Source organism: Oreochromis aureus, linkage group 20 (genome assembly GCF_013358895.1).
Source record: "Oreochromis aureus strain Israel breed Guangdong linkage group 20, ZZ_aureus, whole genome shotgun sequence".
Lineage (NCBI taxonomy): Eukaryota > Metazoa > Chordata > Actinopteri > Cichliformes > Cichlidae > Oreochromis > Oreochromis aureus.
In genome coordinates, this window is record NC_052961.1 from 25,035,500 (window position 1) to 25,057,532 (window position 22,033).

At 40.3% G+C, this 22,033-nt stretch overlaps 1 protein-coding gene across 1 annotated transcript in view; it reads left to right on the forward strand.

Moving 5' to 3' along the window:
* cacna1db (calcium channel, voltage-dependent, L type, alpha 1D subunit, b) overlaps window positions 1–22,033 on the forward strand; it is a 90,824-nt gene that overhangs the window by 64,116 nt on the left and 4,675 nt on the right. The window contains exons 29-47 of the mRNA XM_039605022.1: window positions 130–240; window positions 1,219–1,296; window positions 4,199–4,327; window positions 5,042–5,107; window positions 5,233–5,324; window positions 5,419–5,578; window positions 5,697–5,824; window positions 6,047–6,143; window positions 6,329–6,431; window positions 8,188–8,289; window positions 11,121–11,257; window positions 11,795–11,911; window positions 12,204–12,646; window positions 14,390–14,416; window positions 16,649–16,789; window positions 17,094–17,251; window positions 20,319–20,431; window positions 20,545–20,679; window positions 20,775–20,960. Coding sequence (XP_039460956.1) covers window positions 130–240; window positions 1,219–1,296; window positions 4,199–4,327; window positions 5,042–5,107; window positions 5,233–5,324; window positions 5,419–5,578; window positions 5,697–5,824; window positions 6,047–6,143; window positions 6,329–6,431; window positions 8,188–8,289; window positions 11,121–11,257; window positions 11,795–11,911; window positions 12,204–12,646; window positions 14,390–14,416; window positions 16,649–16,789; window positions 17,094–17,251; window positions 20,319–20,431; window positions 20,545–20,679; window positions 20,775–20,960 — 2,523 coding nt within the window. The remainder of the gene's footprint in view (window positions 1–129; window positions 241–1,218; window positions 1,297–4,198; window positions 4,328–5,041; window positions 5,108–5,232; window positions 5,325–5,418; window positions 5,579–5,696; window positions 5,825–6,046; window positions 6,144–6,328; window positions 6,432–8,187; window positions 8,290–11,120; window positions 11,258–11,794; window positions 11,912–12,203; window positions 12,647–14,389; window positions 14,417–16,648; window positions 16,790–17,093; window positions 17,252–20,318; window positions 20,432–20,544; window positions 20,680–20,774; window positions 20,961–22,033) is intronic.

A 22,033-nucleotide genomic window follows, 5' to 3' on the forward strand; every position in this document is an offset into this window, starting at 1 on the left:
CTGATCTGTACCTAATGAGTCTAAAATGACGTACAGTCTTTTGTCATCATGCAGTATATACATACACCTGAAATACATATTTGTTTCTTAATATTTGTGTGTTTAGTCTGTGCATATGTCTCTTTTCAGCACCATGGTCAGTCTCATTTATTTAACTATGCCATGGACATCCTGAACATGGTGTTCACTGGGGTTTTCACTGTAGAGATGATCCTCAAGCTGATTGCCTTCAAGCCCAGAGTAAGTCTCTTCTCTCCTCTCTATGATTTATTTTATTTTTTGTCAAAAATTGTCCTTACTGCAAAAACTTAAGTGTTTAACCTCTTAGGACCTGGCGTCCACATATGTGGACATCACATTTTGAGTTATTTAGACCAAAATACTCAATTTTGCTCTACATGGGCCTGATATCCACTTACGAGGACATTATACTGCTACTGTTCTAACAAAATTTTAAACGAATATCCTCATATGTGGCTCTTATTTTTCTTAAAAACAAAAATAAGGTAAAAAAAAAATCTGGTAATTCTTTGTTTTTACATTCATCGGGCCCCAATATGCCCAAATATCAAAGACAAATTAAAAATGCATGTCATGGAAGAGTTCGGCTCTTAGGAGGTTAAGCAAATTATATGCAGATCTATTCAAAATGTACCTTATAGTACCTTAACTCCGCCTTAACCACCTCTCTACAATAATGATGAGTTTTGAAACCCCAGTATATGTTAGTAAAGATGCAGTTACAGGACCATTAGATCATGTTCCAGGTTTTTCCAAGCGTAGCCCTATTAAGCTGTGTAGGCAGAGATCACCCTCAGTAACTTCGGGTGGACACCCAGTCATTTTGTTCTGGAAGGAGGCCTCAAATATGACAGACACTGCTCAGTTTAGGAAAGCGATACAGGGGTTACCCATTTTAGGCATTCAAAAGGGAAAGAGTTAAACCACTTGAGTTTTTCTCTAGATGTGCTTTTATATTTTATCCCCAAAAAGATCAGTGTTGGAGTTTTTACCTGAAGACACTTTTAAGCCAACCCTCTTTCTTCCTGTTCCTGTTGCCTCCCATCACGGGCTCTTTGCTCGAATCTCATCCTTCCACTGATTTCTTATCGTCACCCTCCTGTACTCCTCACTGTAACCTCTTATACTTTCCTGCATCACCCTCCTCTCCTGCCTCCCCCCTCTCCTCCTGCTGGCTGTGCATGCTGCCATATTCAGGGCTATGTCGGGGACGCCTGGAACGTCTTCGATGCTCTGGTGGTGATTGGCAGTGTAGTCGACATCATACTCAGCCAGGTAGAAAGACGTCAGTATGTAGAACTCTGTCATTCCCTCTTCCTGCTCTCCAACTGCTACTGCCACTCTCCTTATTTCCATCCTTCACATCTTTCCTCCTTCCTTACCTTCCTGTCTTAAATTAGTGTTGACCAGTGTCTACACTTGAAAAGATCTTTTAAATCTTTGTTGGGCTCATTGGTTGATAAGCACCACAGGCCAAATATCTGCTAAATAACTTGAAAATCTGCTGTTAGCTTTCGGGGGCAAAAAGTGCCAACAAACAGCATGTATTCCTTTAATCCAGCAATAATAAAAGTTGGCACTCTCACAAGCTCAGACAGGAAAACCTTCTCAGCCTCGCTCTGTTATATCAAAGCACAACTTTTTGATGCTCTTTTCTTTGTCTTTCACACTTCTTTTTTACTACTTCTTCCTTTTCTTCCTGGCTTTGTTGTCTCTCTTTCTTCTTTTCTGTGTGTCTTTGTTGCCTGTGCTTGCAGAACTATTTTGCTGATGCATGGAACACGTTTGATGCCTTAATTGTTGTGGGTAGCGTGGTTGACATTGCCATCACTGAGATCAATGTAAGTAATCATTTATCGCACATGTCCTGCTGTGTCTTCTACTGCAGGAGTGCCTTGGTGTAGCATCAGCGTTGCAAATCAAGGGCGCGGCTGTCTTTTTTCAGGCATTATGAATTTTTCTTTGCAGTTTCATAACAGGAAAAGCTGCTGCTTTAAAAAACATATAATCGACCCTAGCTTTTTAACCCTTACATACTGTTAAGGTCAGATTTAATCTGTTTTTAGGTCATCTGAAGACTGATGACTTTTACAAAAGTGACCAAAAATAAACAAAAATGAAAATATGTTAAAACTTTATACTGTTGCACAATACAAACTGGGTCAAATTTGACCTGTATCTATTCAAATGGACTTTAGATCCACCAGTGTGGATCACTTCAGGAAACTGGCATTTTAGGGAATCTTGAAACTGTGAAACTGTAATACCCATGTCTTTATGTATTCTTTATGGGGCAGTAATGAGTTCAAGGAAGGGACTGACCTATCAGGAGAATTGTGTTCCCAACACATTTGTCCAGGTTGCTGCAGAGACCTGCTGGTCTTTTAAAATAGTTAAACAGTGTAGGAGTGATCATATACAGCGCACATCAGGAGCAGAGGTCATAAGCGCCTGAAATGTGAGAGAATAAACATAAAATAAACAAATTAGGATCCATCTATTCAGAGCTTAAACTAACTGAGAGTAGCAGAGTTTAAAAGAGCTCAAAAGAGGGCTTTGGGTCTTTTATAAGATTATAAAAGCACTTCAGTTGCCATTCAGTGAGTGTGGGAAACACCTGTGCAAGTCCTGTGAAGGGATGAAATATGAACAGTATGTAACGGTTTTACCACTTTATGTAATGACACACATTTGATAATTATTTAGTCAATCCAGAAAAAGGGAGACACTGGTTTTTGTGTCAGCGTACTCTTCTTTTATTAAATCTGTATTTTAAAAAAAGAATCGATAAAATAGCAAGTTATGGATTCGAATTAGATCCACTAAGATCTTGTTTCTTAATTATATACGTACTTAATCTGTGGATGAAATTATTATACTGCTACTCCAAGGCAACTCTTTGTCCTTTTCTGTGGCTCATGTTAACACTGATTTCACGCTTTTTGCCACCTTTTCCACGTCATGATGTGTGTCTGTTTGAATTTTTTTGAATGACTGTTTAAAATAAGACACGTCCTGTAATTGAACTATAGAACTTGATAGTAATATACAGAATAAATCCTGTGACAGAAAGCTTGAACATTTAGCAGAGCAACAGGTATTTGCATTCTTTTTTCCATGAATCTTATTTACGGTGTTACTGCTAAGAATATGTGGCGACAGGCTTACACTGCTGATCTTGTTCTTGTTGGTAAGTTTTGATGCTGTGTTGTTTGTATTTTTTTTTTTTAAATAAAGTTGCATCTGAGAGTTTTTAATGTATTCGGATGTTGAATGAAACACAGGTCACTGATGATATGTGATGTTTGCAGCAGCACTTACCTGTGAAAGGTTTGGTGCTGGTTCGTATGACTCGGATTAACTTTAGGCTTTTGGTTTCAAGTCGGCAGCCATTCCTGTTGTCAAGGTGATAGTGGAGCCAGGGGTAAGAAGCCCCTCCTCTTTTATTTAAGACCCTCACCCTTCTGTGACCATCCAAAAAAAAAAAAAAAAAAAAAAGTCAAAGCATCAGCATCTTTCTGTTATTACACTTTTTGCTCAGTTACTGCTGAAAACCTTTAAATACCAGAACTGATTGAATCACTTGTAAGGGTTTGTGTTTAACGCTCAGTGTCTGTCACAATCCTGTTTTGAATCCACCTGGTTTGTTGCATTTTGGCACCAGTTTTCAATCTGCTGATATTTTTGTCCTGTCTCGGTGCATGGCATGACACACGGGATTAAAACTGGCCTTTTTGTCTTTCATTCTAGTGTAGCTCTGTGTAGCGTTAGCAGTCAGATTATTTAAAATGAACTGCTCTTGTAGCTCTTATGTATTTGCAGATAAAGCTCTCTGTGGTTGTCCACAGTTAAATGCACAGTTAAATTTCCCGTATGTGCAAGTCCTCCAGGTCTGTTAATGGCATGGCGTTTAACACACAAGTTGTTCTGCATGCTTGTTTATTGTCGTCACTGTAAAGAGTTTCTAAAGTCCAAAGTGGGAGGCTTTTTCACGAGCATTTAAATTTATTTGGTGTTGCTTGGTAACTAATATGTCCCATACATGACTCTCATAAAGAATGCATGTATGACTGACTGCATGAATGAACGAGTGGTGCATATCTTCATTAGTGTGCTGGAAAATGTTGTTCCTTTTATTCCTTTATCCCACAATAACTCTTTCCCTCATCCGCTTCAGAACACAGAGGACAGCGCTCGCATCTCCATCACCTTCTTCCGCTTGTTCAGGGTGATGCGATTGGTCAAACTGCTGAGCAGGGGTGAGGGAATCAGGACTCTCCTGTGGACCTTCATCAAGTCCTTCCAGGTGAGACTGTAGCAGAGAGAAGAGACTCACCAAAGACCCCATGATGCAATATTATCACAGTATGTTATTATTACCATTTTAAACATGCTGAGTTAATGCAGCAACATTATTTGGATATACTATGATACACTATAAGGTAAACCAGTATCTGTATTATCTAATGAGATAGTTCTCAGTCTGTTCCTCTCACTTAACCAATTTTTATTAAGGAGACAGACTGAACTGAAAACATACGTTAACCTATCGTGATGTATTATCAGTATAATAAATATATTGATGGGACAAATATACTTTGTCCCATCAAGTTAAAAATTCCAAAATAAGTTAATATGTTTGATTTAAATGTGGATGATGTTTTTCTTCTTTATTTGTCCAATTCCTTGATCTTTGACTTACCAAAACACCATAACACTGCACATTCCTTCAGAGTGCGCTCAGTCTTTTGGTTTACGATGTAAACTGTAGTGTGTGGTGCTAATTCTTGGAGAAATATATTTACCACAGCAGTAAATAATTAACGTTGCTTAGGGTTGTGATGAAAAGAAGCAGAAGTATGTTGAAATGAGTTTGCAGCAGGCACACTCGAAAAACTGATAGGGGTATGTTTTGTTGTGTAGAATACCAGCATAAAATAGAAGCAGTTATGTCTTGACACTGCTCAAGTTAAACACTGCAGATTTCACGGCGTCCAAGTTCTTTTTTTTCCTCCCTCAGGCTCTTCCCTATGTTGCACTCCTGATAGCCATGCTGTTCTTCATCTACGCTGTCATTGGAATGCAGGTAATTTGTTAGGAAATGGTGTCATTACATGAAACGCTGGAACCTGTTAGACACCCTGCACAATATGTATTTGTCTTTCTTTGAGAGAATCTAAGCATTAATGGGATATTTCTTCTCTTTTTTAGGTGTTTGGGAAAATAGCAATGGTAGATGGGACACAAATCAACCGCAACAACAACTTTCAAACCTTTCCCCAAGCTGTCTTGATGCTGTTCAGGTCAGTATGTATTTGTAGGTCATAATAGATAATGCATCTTTATTTTTTATGTACGGCTGCAGCTGTATTGACGTTGTTCCTCGTTCACTGTTAGGTGTGCTACAGGCGAGGCCTGGCAGGAGATCATGCTGGCCTGCATGCCAGGCAAGCTGTGCGATCCAGAGTCAGACTACAACCCCGGAGAGGAGAGGACCTGTGGCAGTGGCTTTGCCATTATCTACTTCATCAGCTTCTACATGCTCTGTGCTTTCCTGGTAAGCTTCAGCCATCTGATTGTGTTCAAAGTGACTAATTTTTACACGCAGACCTCAGTTTTCACTGTCCCGTGTACAGTCGCTGTTACAAAAAATGTTGCATGTTTTTTTCTTTCAGATCATAAACCTGTTTGTTGCTGTCATCATGGATAATTTTGACTATCTGACCCGTGATTGGTCCATTCTCGGGCCGCACCACTTGGACGAGTTTAAAAGGATCTGGTCAGAATACGACCCAGAAGCTAAGTTAGTACTTGGAACCAGTTGTGAAGAGTAGTCTTAAGCATTGTCTCTTCTTATTTATCTCTTAAATGGTACACTATACTAGTGTTAAAAACTACTTTATTAAATATGATAGTGATTTTTTATAATTGTAAATTCTCTAAAGTGTACATACTTATTAGGACCTGTGGCTATAGTGGAGACTGCTTGCTTGGTGTGATGCGTTTAATCTGAATGTGCTGTCAGGGGCAGGATAAAGCATCTCGATGTAGTAACTCTACTGAGGAGGATCCAACCCCCGCTGGGCTTTGGGAAACTTTGCCCTCACAGAGTGGCCTGTAAGGTGGGTTTCCACAACTTTCCATACAATAGCAATGAAGATAATGCACTACACAGCCACTCCTTTACTGTATCACCTAAAATAATTGGCAGCTTATGCACATCTCACTCATTAAAATTGCAGTTTTCACAGTACTAATTTAACATGAGGTGATTCAGTGTTAATCTGTGTTTTGAATTATTTTGCAGCGTCTGGTGGCAATGAACATGCCCCTGAACAGTGATGGAACTGTAATGTTTAATGCCACCCTGTTTGCTTTGGTCCGCACTGCTCTCAAGATTAAGACTGAGGGTGAGTGTGCACCTTTAGCCGCTTTGAATCTGCAGAATTATTGTTTGCTTTCTTATAGATTGGTTTAGCATTTTGGAGCTGACTGCCATGTCTTGTAGCATGCAGTTGAATGCCTTTTAAGCGTTATGACATTTTGACATTTTCAGTAGGAAGACTAAGAGGTGAGTCTAATGGGATCGGTGACCTGTTGTATGTGCAGCAGCTTAAGATTACAGCCCAGAGAAACCACTGCAGCAGCATGAAGTTAATAAGAGACAGCTTTAAATGGACTGGGAATGAAGTCTTATACTAAAATTAGCATTAAATAAGGGAAAAAAGACATTTCAGTTGAATATTTAACAAATAAAGTAAGTGGCCACTTAAAATTTTGCACAGGAATATACTATTTAATTGAGCAGTCAAAAAACATGTCACTCTGAGTTGAACCACTTTTATTTTAGTCAGCCAAACTCAGTTGTTCCATTCAGAATTAAACACAAGAGGGCGCTATAGATCCTATTTAAGTAGTAGTTCCTCCTGCAGACCACTGCATAACCAACATGGCCCTTTAATTTAAAAAAAAGAGAAAAAAAAGGTAACTTAGCACCAAAGTAAAGTATAATCATCCATTATAACTCATGATGGTAAGAACTGTTTTGGCCTGTGTTATGACTGTGTGTGAAAGGCAAACTTTATACCAGAGGTGGGACCAAGTCATTGTTTTGCAAGTCTCAAGTAAGTCTCAAGTCTTTATCCTCAAGTCACAAGTCAAGTCTCAAGTAATGTCAGGCAAGTCAGAGTCGAGTCTCAAGTCACTGGTGTAAAAGTCCGAGTAAAGTCACAAGTCTGAAACTTTGAATTTCAAGTCCTTTCGAGTCTTTAAAAAAAAGAAAAGAATGTTGCAGTTATATGCTAAATGTAAATATTAGACCATGTGATTTTTAAATCTCTGTTTTTCTCAACACATGATGAAATAGTGAACTTAAAAAATATACACAAATTGTGAAATTGCACCTCTATAAAATGCAGCGCAATTAAACTTAGCTCCAAGAATAATTTTCACCGACAATTCTGAGATAAGCTGCATGTTATTCTTGGATGCGCTTGTAGGACCGGCTTTAAAATCACATGACAAAAATATCATACACATTAAAACCAAACAGTATCATCAACGTAGCCTGGACAACATTTGCTAGTTAGATGAAGTCAGCTATCTCATCGTAGCAAAAGAGAAGCACCACCTACCGTTCTTTATGCAACTTCAACTGTCAGACAAAGTTGGAAGTTGTTCCATCTCTGTCTGTGATTCTCTTCTTGCATGTTTTGCATATTGCATTTCAGTTTTTTGTTGACTACTTCATAGTTTATGTACCTGAAAAAAAATAACTCCTTGCAGCATTTTTGAGCGTTTTTGTTTCTTCTTAAAAAAAAAATCTGGTTAATTTGATTGGCTGTGCTACAGCTCACGCACACATACTTACGGAGTGTGGTTTAAATAAATGAATGAATGAACTGAATTAATGGTGCACACTTTCTATATAATATGCGTGTTAAATTTTAGATTTGGGGTGAAATATCAAGTCTTTTCAAGTAAACCGGTTCAAGTCCAATTCAAGTCCCAGGTCATTGGTGTAAAAGTCCAAGTCAAGTCACAAGTCTTAGAACATTTTTTCAAGTCAAGTCTAAAGTCATAAAATTAATGACTCGAGTCTGACTCGAGTCCACACCTCTGCTTTATACTCTTACTTATTTTTAACCTTTGTTGCACTTTTCATAGGGAACCTGGAGCAAGCCAATGAGGAGCTTAGAGCCGTGATCAAAAAGATCTGGAAGAGGACCAGTATGAAGCTACTGGACCAAGTGGTGCCTCCTGCAGGCGGTCAGTGGTCGTTGTACACAAATGCACAGGGACAAAACTGCTTTCGTTGCTTTTGTTGCTTTTGTTGCTTTTGTTGCTTTTGTTGCTTTTGTCAAGTGACAGTCTCTCTCATGTGTCTGTTCCATTCTCTTGCTCACACGATCAAAATAATTGTACGGATGGATTCTTATATTTATATCTATCTTTTTTTTTATATTTCCAAAAAAATAATAGTGGAAGCCTAAGCATGCTAAATATGTCTGAAGCCAAAATAATTTTAAAGTCAACAAAAGAATCAAGACAAGTTCCTCGCCTTGTGATGTAGAGGAGTAGGTGTAAAGGACAAGGTGAAGATAAGAATAAGTTTTATGAAACAGAAAACAGGAGGTGAAGACGAGCCCACAGGAAGCCTTTATCATCCTGTTTTTGCCTTTCTGAAACTGCAAGATCAGCTATTTTACTACAACAAAACTTTTAATTGTTGAGCTTATGGATTTCACAGAAACTCACCTTATTCCTTTCAGTTGAAAAGTATCACTGTTAACCACAATGTGTTTCATATGTTTAACGATAACTCAAACAGAATCTTCTCATTGAGTAATCAGTGTGTTGGAGAGTCAGTTTTATAATCTAAGTGAGAGGCTTTCACATTGTTGTGAGTGAAAACAAACGTGACTTTCTTCAGCTGTGCTAGCGTAGCAGCTCCAGTGTGTCCCCATGTTTTCTATGCTTGTACTGCGTGTGTTTGTGTTCATTAGTTCGCTAACTGCTCTCTTTTCTTTTTCGCCAAGCCTCTTTGTTCTACAGCTTCCTTTTCTTTCAGTCACTGGCCTTCCTTTCTTCTCTTTCTGCCGTCCTGAGCTCTTTGGAGCAGTTCTGTTTTAGTCTGGTGGCATGAAGCTACTGATACCTCACTTACTTCATCGGGCTCTGTCCAGAAAGGGAATCCACATGTGGGCATAGTTGTGATCCCTTTAAACCAGGATTCTTTTCTTAGTAAGGAAAACAAAAAGAGTCAGGGATTATTGGTTTTGAGATGTTGCTCACACGTGTAAAATCAGTTCATTTGTTTTCAGCAAACTGATACTTGAATTAAGGCAAAGAGTTCCTTAAAAACGTGAATCGTGAAAATCCCCAAATGCGATTTTTCTGGGGAAAAAAATCTTACTTAATCGTATTAAATAAGATTTCATCCTTCCTGTCGAGGAGTTAGATGTTTTTGAAAGTGAAATCGGTGATGCTATGTATTTACTTAACTACAAGAAATTAGCAATTTCCATTGATCCAGTCATTCTTTTCTGCTTATCCAATCAGGCTCGTGGGGAGCCTGGAGCCTATCCCAGCTATCCCAGGTAGAGGCAGGGTACATCCTGGACAGGTCACCAGTCTGTCACACAGACATTACCAGATTTACTCAGATCATCAGTTTCTGATTTTAAAATACAGATGAGCATTTTTAAAATACCTTTTTTTGGCTCTATATCTTTGGTCCTTTCTGAACAGAGCCCTGTGCAGTTTAACTCTGGCTGTGTCGTGTGTGTAGAGAAACGAGTCTGATTCTGAAAGATGGATCACAGCCACATAAAGGTCACCGCTCTCTTTGGACCCCTGGAGTGAATATTGGCCACAACATTTGTCACGTTTACTCAGTTCCCCTCCAGTTAAAATGGGTTAAGGAGATGTGGTGACAAACCGAGAGAAAACCACTTGTTTCCTGCACACAGTGATTCAGCTGGGGTTTTTTCGTTATTGTCCAGCATCTCTCCCCGTTCTGCTTCAGCAGCCACTTATCTGAGAGAATTAGAGCCAAGCCCGATAAGCCTCCCTGCATGGCAGATAGTGTGTACAGTCGTCGCTTCCCTTCTAGCTAAACTAAGTTTATGTTTTGTGTCTTGATAGAAGATCTGTAGAGCTTTCCCTTGCTTCTATAAACCTTTTACTCTGCTGTTTTCTTGCATGCGCTTCTTGCTACAGATCATGTCATTGCTCTAAGACATAAAACACTTCTGCTTGTCTGTCTCTGAAATTATAGATGCTTAAATTTTATCAAATCTGCAGTCACGGTACAATATGGCACTGAACTGTGCAGGCATAAATGCTTTGGTTTATTTGAATTTAAAGTAAATACGCGTCTGTGTCCTCATTTTTAAAAAAAAATCAGTTATATAAACTTCATTTTTGAAGATTCGAGGTTTTGTGTATTTGTGGTTTTTTGTGTGTTGGAGGAGTTGCTTCATTTCCAAAATGCTTCGTGCATTTTAGAAATGAAGCAAGATGCAAGCTGTAGGCTTAAATGTTATCAGTCATCAAGATTAATCTTGCTGTACACGAATTTTTTGAGAGTAAATGTCATTTGCAGAGGTAGACAGTTAGATACTCAGCTATTATCAACAGTTCTGAGTTTATATCTTTATTTCTTTGTTTACCATGAATCTAACAGTACTTACCTGAGAAAAGACATATTTTTCATGTGCTCAAAAAATGTGCTTATGCATGCAGCAGTTGTTAACCTCTTAGACAGAAAGGTCTGTGTCCTGGTTAAGCATTGAGGATTTATGGCATTTTGGGAATATGGGTCAGTATTCTTTTGGCATTTGGAATAAAGCTAAAATATTTGGTTTCATTTCCAAGATGTTGTCTTTTTTCCCAACATGCTGCAGTAGTGGTGCTTCATGATTGTGATTTTTTTTTAGTTGTGAGGACACATGTTCTCTGAGATGGTGACATAGCAGCAGTAGGAGTAACTGGCTGACTGAGTATTTTGAATCTTGAGTGTGTGGATATGAGCTGATTTTCGGTGTTGAGGTGTTTTGGTGTTGACCTGGGAGGCTTTGGTGTGTCTGCTCACTCAGATGACGAGGTAACAGTGGGGAAGTTCTATGCCACCTTCCTGATACAGGACTACTTCAGAAAGTTCAAGAGGCGCAAGGAGCAAGGTCTTGTGGGAAGGCGCTCGTGGGAGAGGCTGAATACCACCTTGGCTCTACAGGTGAGGAAAGTGCAACGTTTCAGTCAGTCTCTTCAGTGCACAGTGAGTAATTTAACGAGCTGTTCTTCCAAATTAATTAAGGTGAGCACTATCAAGCAAGTGAGTCAATTTTTTCAATAAAAGCCTTTGTGCTCATCACATTATGGGCACATGAATAAACAATAATCACTACCTACTATAAATCACTGAGTCAGGTTTTCTGTGGAACTTTCCAATGAGACCTTTGGCTACATATCATAATCAGGAGTGGGGGAATAACCTGGGAAATCTGGAAAAACCAAACCCTGCTTGCACACAGTGTGTTAACAAAAGAAGAGAAAGCATGTCTACTATGATGTGGGTGCAGTGGCTCTTGCCTTTCTTCCCGTCTTTTGCATGCATCAATCAAATCTGAAAAACTCTAGAAGATAGATGACAACCTTTAAACAGATGTTTGTTCATTGGTTTGGGAAGATTTATTTTCATGCATGAGAACATTGAAATGTTTGTCAGCAACAATACTAATGAGGCTTGCTTTGACACACGTCCTTTTTCCAGGCTGGCTTGCGTACGCTGCATGACATTGGACCAGAAATCCGTCGTGCCATATCATGTGACCTGCAGGAGGAAGGACTAGTAGATGAAAATGCAGAGGAAGAGGAGGAAATCTACAGAGTAAGATTTCCCGAGAAATTCCCCTGCTGTGCACAGGAGTGTGTTAATACGATTCCTACGAATGTCCTTTGTTGTTTTTGTTTTTAATGCCACATAACTGTCTCACTGATATGCTTCCAACACATCTCAATAAGTCACTCACTTCATTGCATTGAATTTTCCAGGAAATCTGAGAATGAGTATTTTGGTAATACTGTCACTGGTTCTCTCTGATAGAAAAGACTATGTTCTGAGTTTAGTTTCATTTATTAAGAAGTCCTATTTAGTCTTTGTTTCTGGTGTCTCCGTGCAGCGTAATGGCAGCCTTTTTGGGAACCATGTCAACCACATAGGTGGGGATCAGCAAGCCTCTTCTCACCCCACCACCGTCACACAGCGTCCACTACAGATCCTGCCCTTCTCCAGCGCTGCCTCAACCGAACCCCCGCAAATCGTCAGGAGAGCCAGCAGTAACGACAGGGAAGGAGAGACAGAACTGAACTCTTCACCCATCCTGTACAATCAACTTCATCACACCACTCATTACCCTCACTGTAATTCCACTTGTGTTCAATCGCCAATACCTTCCAATGCCAACCTCAACAATGCCAACGTGCCCTCACTTCTCTCCATGACCATTGCGAGGCAGCAGAAGTGTTTAAGACGGAGTCGCCCGTCCTCCACCAGAAACGCATCATCAACAACTACTTACAGCAAAGGACTGCAAGGCAAGCCTTGGAAGTCGCACTCCACAAGGTCGGTTGCATAATAATGCACTCATGTATTGCATTTTGTTGTGGAAATTGTAACAATAACCTGCAACACACCCAGTGAGCGTTTTGATGTGAGTTTAACAAACACACTGCAATGTGAAGAGAAACATCCCAGCCAAGGATCATCTCTGCCCAATTGCCGCCGCCTTCACATCTTATATAACACACAGACAAAGACATTCCACAACTCTTACATGCTGGCCCATCTCACGGGGAAAAGGCCCATATCTTTTCCCTTACAGAGAGAATTATGACCCTGTTTTCTGTCACCTAAAGATTTACATTCCTGATAAGCAGAAGGAGTCTCACAATCTATTTAACTTCTCCCATGAACTTACAATGGCCTCACTGTGTGCGCATATATGTGTGATACAGCATAAGGCCCATCTGTAGTGCACATGCATACAACTAAGTGACAAAGTGATATGGTTAAAATATGTGATTAATACCTGAATAAAGAAATCTGCCAGTACAACTGTATACAGTTACACTAACAAAGTATGTTAATGACTTTTTCCCCTGACATTTCAGAAGTTTGGTCTGGCAGTGCACTGTATAATATAATGTATATCATTACATTATAGTCCACTGCATTAAAAAGGTCTCAGTTTTGTAGTGTTTTATCAGTATGTATTTAACAAATGATCGCTTTTATAGATTCATTCATCTGCATGTTCTACACATATTCTCAGTTACATTGAGTCCTATGAAAAACTAAGTACACCCCTTTATTCAGTGGCTTGTAGAACCACCTTTAACTGTACTAACTTGAACAGTGTTTTCTTTATGTCTTTATCTCTCACATCATTGTGGAGGAATTTTGGCCAACTCTTCTTTACTATATTATTTCAGATCATTGACGTTTGCAGGCATTCATTTATGCACAGCTTGCTAAACGTCCCATTTAAATTGGCTTGAGGTCTGGGCTTTGCACCTTGATTCTTTTTTTTTTTTCCAGTCACTCTGTAGATTTCCCGCTGTGCCTGGGATCGTTGTCCTGTTGCACCCGTTCGGGTTAAGCTTTAGCTGTCGGAGAGACGGCCTCACATTTGACTCTAGTATTACTTTGGTATACAGAGGAGTTCATGGTCAACTCAATGACTGTGAGGTGCCCAGGTCCTGTGGCTGCAGAACAAGCACACATCACCCCTTCACTAACGTGCCCGATAGCTGGTATGAGGTGTTTGTGCTGATGTGCTGTGTTTAGGTTTTGCTGTACATAGCATTGTGCATTATAGCCAAACCTCTCTACTTTGGTCTCTTGTTGCAGAAGTCTTGAATTTTTTCAGATGAAATTTTGCAGACCTAAACCATGCTGCCATCTTTTTTTGAGAGAGAAAAGGGTTTCCTCTGGCAGCCTTTCTAAACAAGCCATCTTTCTTCAGTCTTCTTCTAATTGTGCTGTCATGAGCTTTTTAAAAAAACATGCTAACTGAGGCTGTCGAGTCTGACACATTGCACCTGGGTTTGTTGCAGTTTCTAGGAATCCACAGTTTGAATGTTCAGTGGTGTTCATTCTTGGAAAAACCGTTGCATCGTGTGACCTAATTTCTTATCTGTAATTTGTGGATTATTTATAGATCTTGTTTTCTAGCAGGAGCAACAAACTGACAAGACCATTTAAGCATTCAGCTTGTATCCTCTTTTCATTTTTCATTGCATGAACCCCCCCTCCCCTCCCCATCCTGGTTTCTGGTTCCAAAAAATCTTCCTGTCCCTGGAGCAGGACACGCTACTATGAGGCCTATATTAGGTATGTACATGATGTTCCTGCTCACAGAGCTTCAAAGCATATTGGTTTTGTGTACGATTGTCACAAAACATGTGAAAGCTTCTTACCTTTTAATAAAAAAAAATGATAAATGGGCCAGTTTATATAGTATATATGTGGTGACTGGTTGTATTAGCAGTCTATGGAAAAGCAACTCTATGACAATAAGGAGCATTACTGTTTACAACATACCCACTTTCAAAGAGTTGAGTTTTGCAATGATTTGCAAATTCATATATAAATCTTTTATTCACAGTAGAACATATTAAATATATCTAGTGTTTAAACTTAGACATTTGACTATTTTGTAAAAAAATATTAGCTTGTTTTGAAGTTGATGGCAGCAACACATCTAAAAAAGTTGGGACAGGGGGAACAAAAGACTGGAAAAGTTAGTGGTATTAAAAAGAGGATGATAGAGAGGCAACATTTCTTAGAGGTAAAGATGGGAAATGTGCAAATAAACTGTATGTATATGTCACTGTCAGTTACAGTATAAGATGTGTAACAATTTCAGAATATTGTTCCTCAAATTTGTGAAGAGTTTGAATAGATCTTCATCGGCATAAGATCATCAAAAGATTGAAAGACTCTGGAGTGGAACAAGAGTAAAAATCAGTACTGCAGGCCGTTAATCTTCATACTTGGGGCGATCGTGGCTCAAAAGTTGGGAGTTCGCCTTGTAATCGGAAGGTTGCCGGTTCGAGCCCCGGCTTGGACAGTCTCGGTCATTGTGTGCTTGGGCAAGACACTTCACCCGTTGCCTACTGGTGGTGGTGAAAGAAGCTGGCAGAATTATTGGAACAACTCTGCCAGAGATTAGTAATATCTTCCACACTCGCTGTTTGAGGAGGGTGCACAGTATCCTGCGGGACCAATATCATCCTGCGCGCCACCTTTTCCATCTGCTGCCCTTAGGGAGAAGGTACAGGTCCATACAGGCCAGAACATCCAGATTGGCCAACAGCCTGTATCCACAGGCTGTGAGGCTTCTGAACTCTTTGTCCCCTCTCTCTCATGGACAATAACCATATCCAACTTCTAAATATTACTTGTCATGTTGTATGTTGTTGCTAAGGACTGTTTTATTGCACTGGAGTCATATTTACACTTATTATTATTTTATTCACGGGTGTATGGAAGCTCCAAACGCAATTTCATTGTTTTTCTGACAATGACAATAAATATTTGAATTGAATTGAATTGAATTGAATTGGCCAGGGGGCCCGGTGGCGCCAGTGTTTGGCAGCCTCGCCTCTGTCAGTGCGCCCCAGGGTGGCTGTGGCTACATGTAGATTGCCAACACTAGTGTATGAATGGGTGGATGACTGGATGTGTAAAGTGCTTTGGGGTCCTTAGGGACTAGTAAAGCGCTATACAAATACAGGCCATTTACCATTTACTGCATTAAAAACAACATTGTCTTTAGTGCCATCCATAAATGCAGATTAAAGCTCTATCATGCAAAGAAGAAGCCATATATGAACATGATCTAAACATGCTGTCATCTCTGGGCCAAAGCTCAGTGAAAATGGAAAACTGTTCTGTAGTCAGATAAACTGAACTGTGAAATTCTTTCTGGAAAGCTTGGACACTGGACTAAAGACAATGTAGACAACTTGTTGTTATCATTGCTCAGGTATGGCTCTACAGCTCTGTGGGTGGCATTAGCACCTGTGGAATTGGCACCTTGCAAATGCACTATTATTGCTGAGAGGTACTACAGTTTTAGAGCAGCATGTGCTTCCATCCAGACGACCTATTTTTCTGATACAGAAAAAACCCCCCTAAGAGGTTTTTCTGATACAGAAAAAACCCTCCTAAGAGTCAAGTAATTGGGCTCGTCAGTTCTCAGATGTTTGTGGACTGTTGATTAAAGTGGAAGGGATGCTACACAGTGGTGAAAATGGCCCTATCCAAATTTTTCTGTGCTTTTTCTGTGCTGTCATCAAATTCAAAATGACCTTATTGTTTTTGAATTGAAAGTAAATATTGTAACACATTCGATGTGTTTTCTGTGTTCTATTTTATTTAAAAAAGAAGTCAAGTTTTTATGTTTGCAAATCACCAAATTCTGTTTTTACCTATATTCTATACAACATCCCAACTTTTTTAGAATGCGGATGCAATAATGTGAAGAAAACAGATGATAACGGTTAATCCAATCCAGCGACATCAGTGTGATTCACTGTGTCTTTGCCGTTTGGATGCCAGGTCAGAGAGCAGCGGAGCACTTTATCCCACCATTCGTCGAGAGGAGAGGGGCAATGGGGACAGCGATGAAGAGAGAGGCTCGGGCGAGTACTTCAGTGGGGAGGAATTTCATGAAGATGACATCATGCTCACAAAGGAAAGGTAATTCTGGAAAAGAAAAGTCGGTTTAATCTAATCTGAGGAAAGCGTGAGATAAAATTGACACACCAGCTACATAAATGCAGCCGTGGTTTTACTACTGTGTACCAATGACTTCACGGAAGTGTTTTCTTTCCTTTGAGTTCAGCTGTTTTATATCTAGACTGAGTACTTGTGGTTTATGCTGGTGGTTAATGTCACCAGTCTATTACTTTTCTGTGTAACTTTCTTTCCGCTGTTTGTGTCCCGTGACATCATAGTTACAGAGAAAGTTAATTTTGAAAGTCTTTATCTTTTTGTGTCAAAGGTTGTCCAACAATGAATGCCATGATGACGCAGAGGGAGATTTTGACCTCGTTTCCAGGGGTGACTGCCAGTCTGAAAGTTACTGTGACGATGATCAACGGCCAATCTACCAGGACAGCAGGCCGTCACCCAGGAAATGGTTTTTACCCTCACCTCAAGGTGAACTGATACTTTTTTGTTTTTGTCATCACACCTGTGAAATTTAATAAAGGATCATTTTACTTGTTGTTCGCAAGACATTTCTCAAGTCAGATGTTTATTAGCTGATTCAGGCAAATTGATCTCACATCTGTGAACTATGCAGAACTTACTAGTTTGTACCATTCATTTTGAATGAGTACTGTCATTGCATGGTACACTACTGTATGTAAGCTATTATTGTTAAACAGCTAGGGTTTCATCTTGCTATGTTTTTAAATGGGTGAGGTTCACAGAGAAATTACCTCGTTGTTGAAAGAAAAGAACATTTTTTTCCTCATCCAATATAACATGAATTGATGAGAACTGTTGTAAATTGCTGTTAATGGATAACAGAATAAGAGTCTGACTGATGTAGGATTTTAAAAATAGATAGAAATATTTGGTGAGTAAAATCTGAATATATAGGGGCTAAAAATGTTTTTCTTTAGGACACAAACATAAACAGATTTGCCTAACATTTATTATGTTTGGTGATTTATCACTCCGTATTAAAGAAAAGGATTTTTATTTCAAAATAAATTTCATTTACAACTGCCTGTAGATTATTCACTTATGCTCTGCACGACTCAGATTAGCACGTTGTTGTGTTTTGTGTTCCATACAGATGTGTCGCTAGATGTGTCCTCAGTTGGAGAAAATGCAACATCAACTCTCTTAACATGATTGAATGTTGTTTTTCATGGTTTTTTTTTATTTTTTTTATTTTTTTAATGTTCACTTATTGGCTATTATAAAGGCCGAAACATATATACTTACAAATAGCTAATATTACCCAACATAGCTAATATTGGTGAACTGGCACAGAATCATTAATAATAATTCACTTGTGAGTTGTAGTTCCAGTGGCACATAGTGTTAAACTTATGAAAGTTTATTGTGTTAACAGTTTTATGTTATATCGTCTTGATGCATTCTCAATCATCCAGGAAAGTAAATCTCCAAAAGTTGAATCTGTTCATCTGGACGTAGCGTTTTGTGGGAGAAACGTTTCGTCACTCATCCAAGTGACTTCTTCAGTCTCAGCTGACTGCAGGTTTCCCCAAACCTTATAAACAGGACATTTGCATAATGACTGAAACATGGGTGTGCCATGGGCTCCCCAGTTTCACCCATCGTGGCCAATTTGTACATGGAAGAAGTGGAAAAGAGGGCTTTGCTATCCTACCCTGGAACACCACCAAGCCATTGGTTCAGATATGTGGATGACACCTGGGTGAAAATCAAATCTCAGGACGTACTACATTTCACGGATCACATTAACTCGGTGGACCGACACATCAAATTCACCAAGGAGGATATGAAAAGTGGCAGGTTAGCCTTCTTAGACTGTGAGATTTCCATCAGTAATGGGGGACATCTAAAAGCTGACGTGTACCGTAAACCTACACATACGGATCAGTATTTAAGGTTTGACTCTCATCATCCACTGGAGCACAAACTGGGTGTCATCAGGACGCTACAACACAGAGAGAACACCATCCCCACTGACACAGCGGCCAGGGAGGCAGAAGAACAGCACATCAAGAAGGCCCTGAGTAAATGTGGTTATCCCAGCTGGACTTTTGTCAAAGCGGGAAAGGCACCTAAAGAAAGCTCCAGCCGATCCAGGAGAGAAGGACAACCGCTGCCCAGGCGAAAACCTGTAGTGATCCCATATGTGTCAGGAGTATCGGAACAGTTGAGACGCATTTTTTCTAAACACCGGGTCTCTGTGGCTTTTAAACCCCAAAACACGCTGCGCCAAAAACTGGTCCACCCCAAGGATCGGGTCCCCCGACCCAAACAGAGTAACATAGTGTACGCTGTTAAGTGCCAGGAGGATTGCCAGGATTTATACATCGGGGAAACCAAACAACCTCTAGCGAAGCGGATGGCACAACACAGAAGAGCAACCTCATCAGGCCAGGACTCTGCAGTTTATTTACACCTACAGGCCAGTGGACACTCTTTCAACGATGAGGATGTACACATCCTGGACAGGGAAGAACGCTGGTTTGAGCGCGGAGTCAAGGAGGCCATTTACGTCAAAAGGGAAAGACCATCTCTGAATCGAGGAGGGGGCCTAAGGGTACATCTTTCGCCATCTTACAATGCTGTGATTGCAGCCATTCCCCAACTCTCTGTGAATGGTACTCATGGCCATTGATCAGTGTTCTTTGATCAGTGGGTTTTGGTCAGTGGTTGTTGATCAATGGTCATGGGAATTTGCATAATTATGATTAAGGAACTGACCTCACAGCCCATTGTTCCTTCAGTGGGCTGGTTTCAGTCATTATGCAAATGTACTGTTTATAAGGTTTGGGGAAACCTGCAGTCAGCTGAGACTGAAGAAGTCACTTGGATGAGTGACGAAACGTTTCTCCCACAAAACGCTACGTCCAGATGAACAGATTCAACTTTTGGAGTTTTATGTTATATGTTAGCACAGATAAGAACTGTGTTATTCTTTTAAAGGAGTAATAAACTTGGCTAACTGACTGAAGGATTCCACGTGGGAAGAGGTATAAAAATCTACAAAAGTATTCGCCACTGCCTTCAAGCACAAACACAGTCTGCATCAGATAATATTTATTTAGCAGCTAGCTGATAAAAGTTGTGATAGCCTGCTCTCAAACCAGAGATGTACTTGATGTACTTCTCTGCTAGTGCACGGAAGCATATCACTGCTTTCACGCTCTGGTTAAAGAAATGCAGGTGCGCACTGGTTTATGAAATCTTGAGGTTTTTTGTTTGTTTTTTTGTTTAATTAGTTTTTCATACCCTAGAAAACTGCCTTCTTTCCTTAGAATAAGAATACCAGCTGATGCGTCACACAGTCAAGCAACAAAATGTAGAGCAGAACAGTTAACTGGAAACTGTTGCGCTGATAAACATAGAAAAGACCTGTTAATGGTCATTTAGCAGTTTGGATGATAAGCATAAAAGAAAACAACATGTCATTGCAACAGTTGCAGTTGTCTATAAATGTCTGTGGGTTTATGATGAATGATTGCATTAATCATTACTGTTTTCTGTGTCCTCTCAGCCTCCAACAGACCAACATTCAGCTTTGAGTGTCTTCGGAGAAGAAGTAGTGAAGATGATGCTCCTCCTTCTCCATCATGCACAGCTCTTCCACTACACCTGATGCAGCAACAGGTACCTACACATTTTTCTGGGCATTAATATTGTGATGATGAAGGAATGGCACCTCTAAGAACTGTTGTTTTGTTTTTGTTTTGTTTTTTATCTACGCTCTCAATCACTCACAGGTGATGGCGGTGGCCGGTCTCGACGCAAGCAAAATTCACCGTCTTTCTCCCACAAGGTCTATGCGCTCGTGGGCCACTCCTCCTGCCTCCCCAGTTAGCCGTGACTTCTCGCCCAGTTACACGCCACTCATACAGGTCTCATTATTGAGTTGTTCTTCGCAAAAAAACCCACCAAACTACTGTTACACCAATATATAAGCATATATATATGTATATGTTTGTGTGTGTAGGTGGATTGGCGCAGTCCCGGCAGTGTGGCCAGCATCCCTGGAGCAGTGAAGAGGAGTTCATGGTACACAGATAGTCAGGACGGCCCTCCCAGCCAAAGCCATTCTCCGTCACGTCTGCATTTACCCGCAGAGTGCTGCTCGCACTGCCTGCAAAAGAGAGGCAGTGCCAACAGTCTGGTGGAAGCTGTGAGTACATAACAAATGCTCTGTTGTTGTTACCGTGCTTTTTTTAATCCACAGACCCTCACAAATTAGGATAAGAGATCTGGTGATATTTCATTTATACACTGCTCAAAAAAGTTGAAAGGAAAACTTTTTAATCAAAGTGTAGCATCAGGCCAATTCAACATACAGAATATTGATCTGGTCAGTTAAGTAGCATAAGGGGTTTTTCATCAGTTTCAGCTGCTTTGGTGTTTTATAGGTGAAGACCACTGACATTTTTCCCTCCACATCTTTTTAGTTTTGCCTTTAGCTAGGCTCAGTGTCACTACTGTTATTATGAGGTGATACCTGGACCCTACAGAGGTTGCAAAGGTAGTCCAGCTCCTCCAGGGTGGCCCATTGAAACGTGCCAATGCCATAAGATTTACTGTGTGTTCTAGCAGTCTCAAGAGTGTGGAGGAGATAAGGCTGTAGAAGGTCCTTAACCCATCACCAGGACGGGTATCTGCTCCTTTGTGCAAGAAGGTACAGGATGAGTACTGCCTGAGCTACAAAATGACCTTCAGCAGGCCACTGGTTTGAATGTCTCTGACCAAACAATCATTAACAGACTTCATGAGGGTGGCCTGAAAGCACGATGTCTTCTAGTGGGCCCTGTGCTCACTGCTTGGCATTTGCCATAGAATACCAGAATTGGCAGGTCCACCAGTGGCACCCTGTGCTTTTCACGGATGAGAACAGGTTCACTCTGAGGACACGTGATGGATGTGAAAGGGTCTGGAGAAGCCGTGCAGAATAATATGCTGCCTGTAACATCGTTCAGCATCACTGGTTTGGTAGTTGTTCAGTGATGGTCTGAGAAGGCTTCTCCATAGAGGGATGCACAGCCTTCTACAGGTTAGACCAATGCACCCTGACTGCCATTAGGTATCGCGATGAAATACACACTGGCGCAGTGGGTACTGGGCTTCATGAGGTGAGAGTATGTTTGCAGCTCCTGCACGCTACACTCGCCTGAGTTAATTCAAATATAACACTTCTGGGACATCATGTTTTGGTCCGTCCGATTCAGCTAGCGTGCATCTCAGACTCTT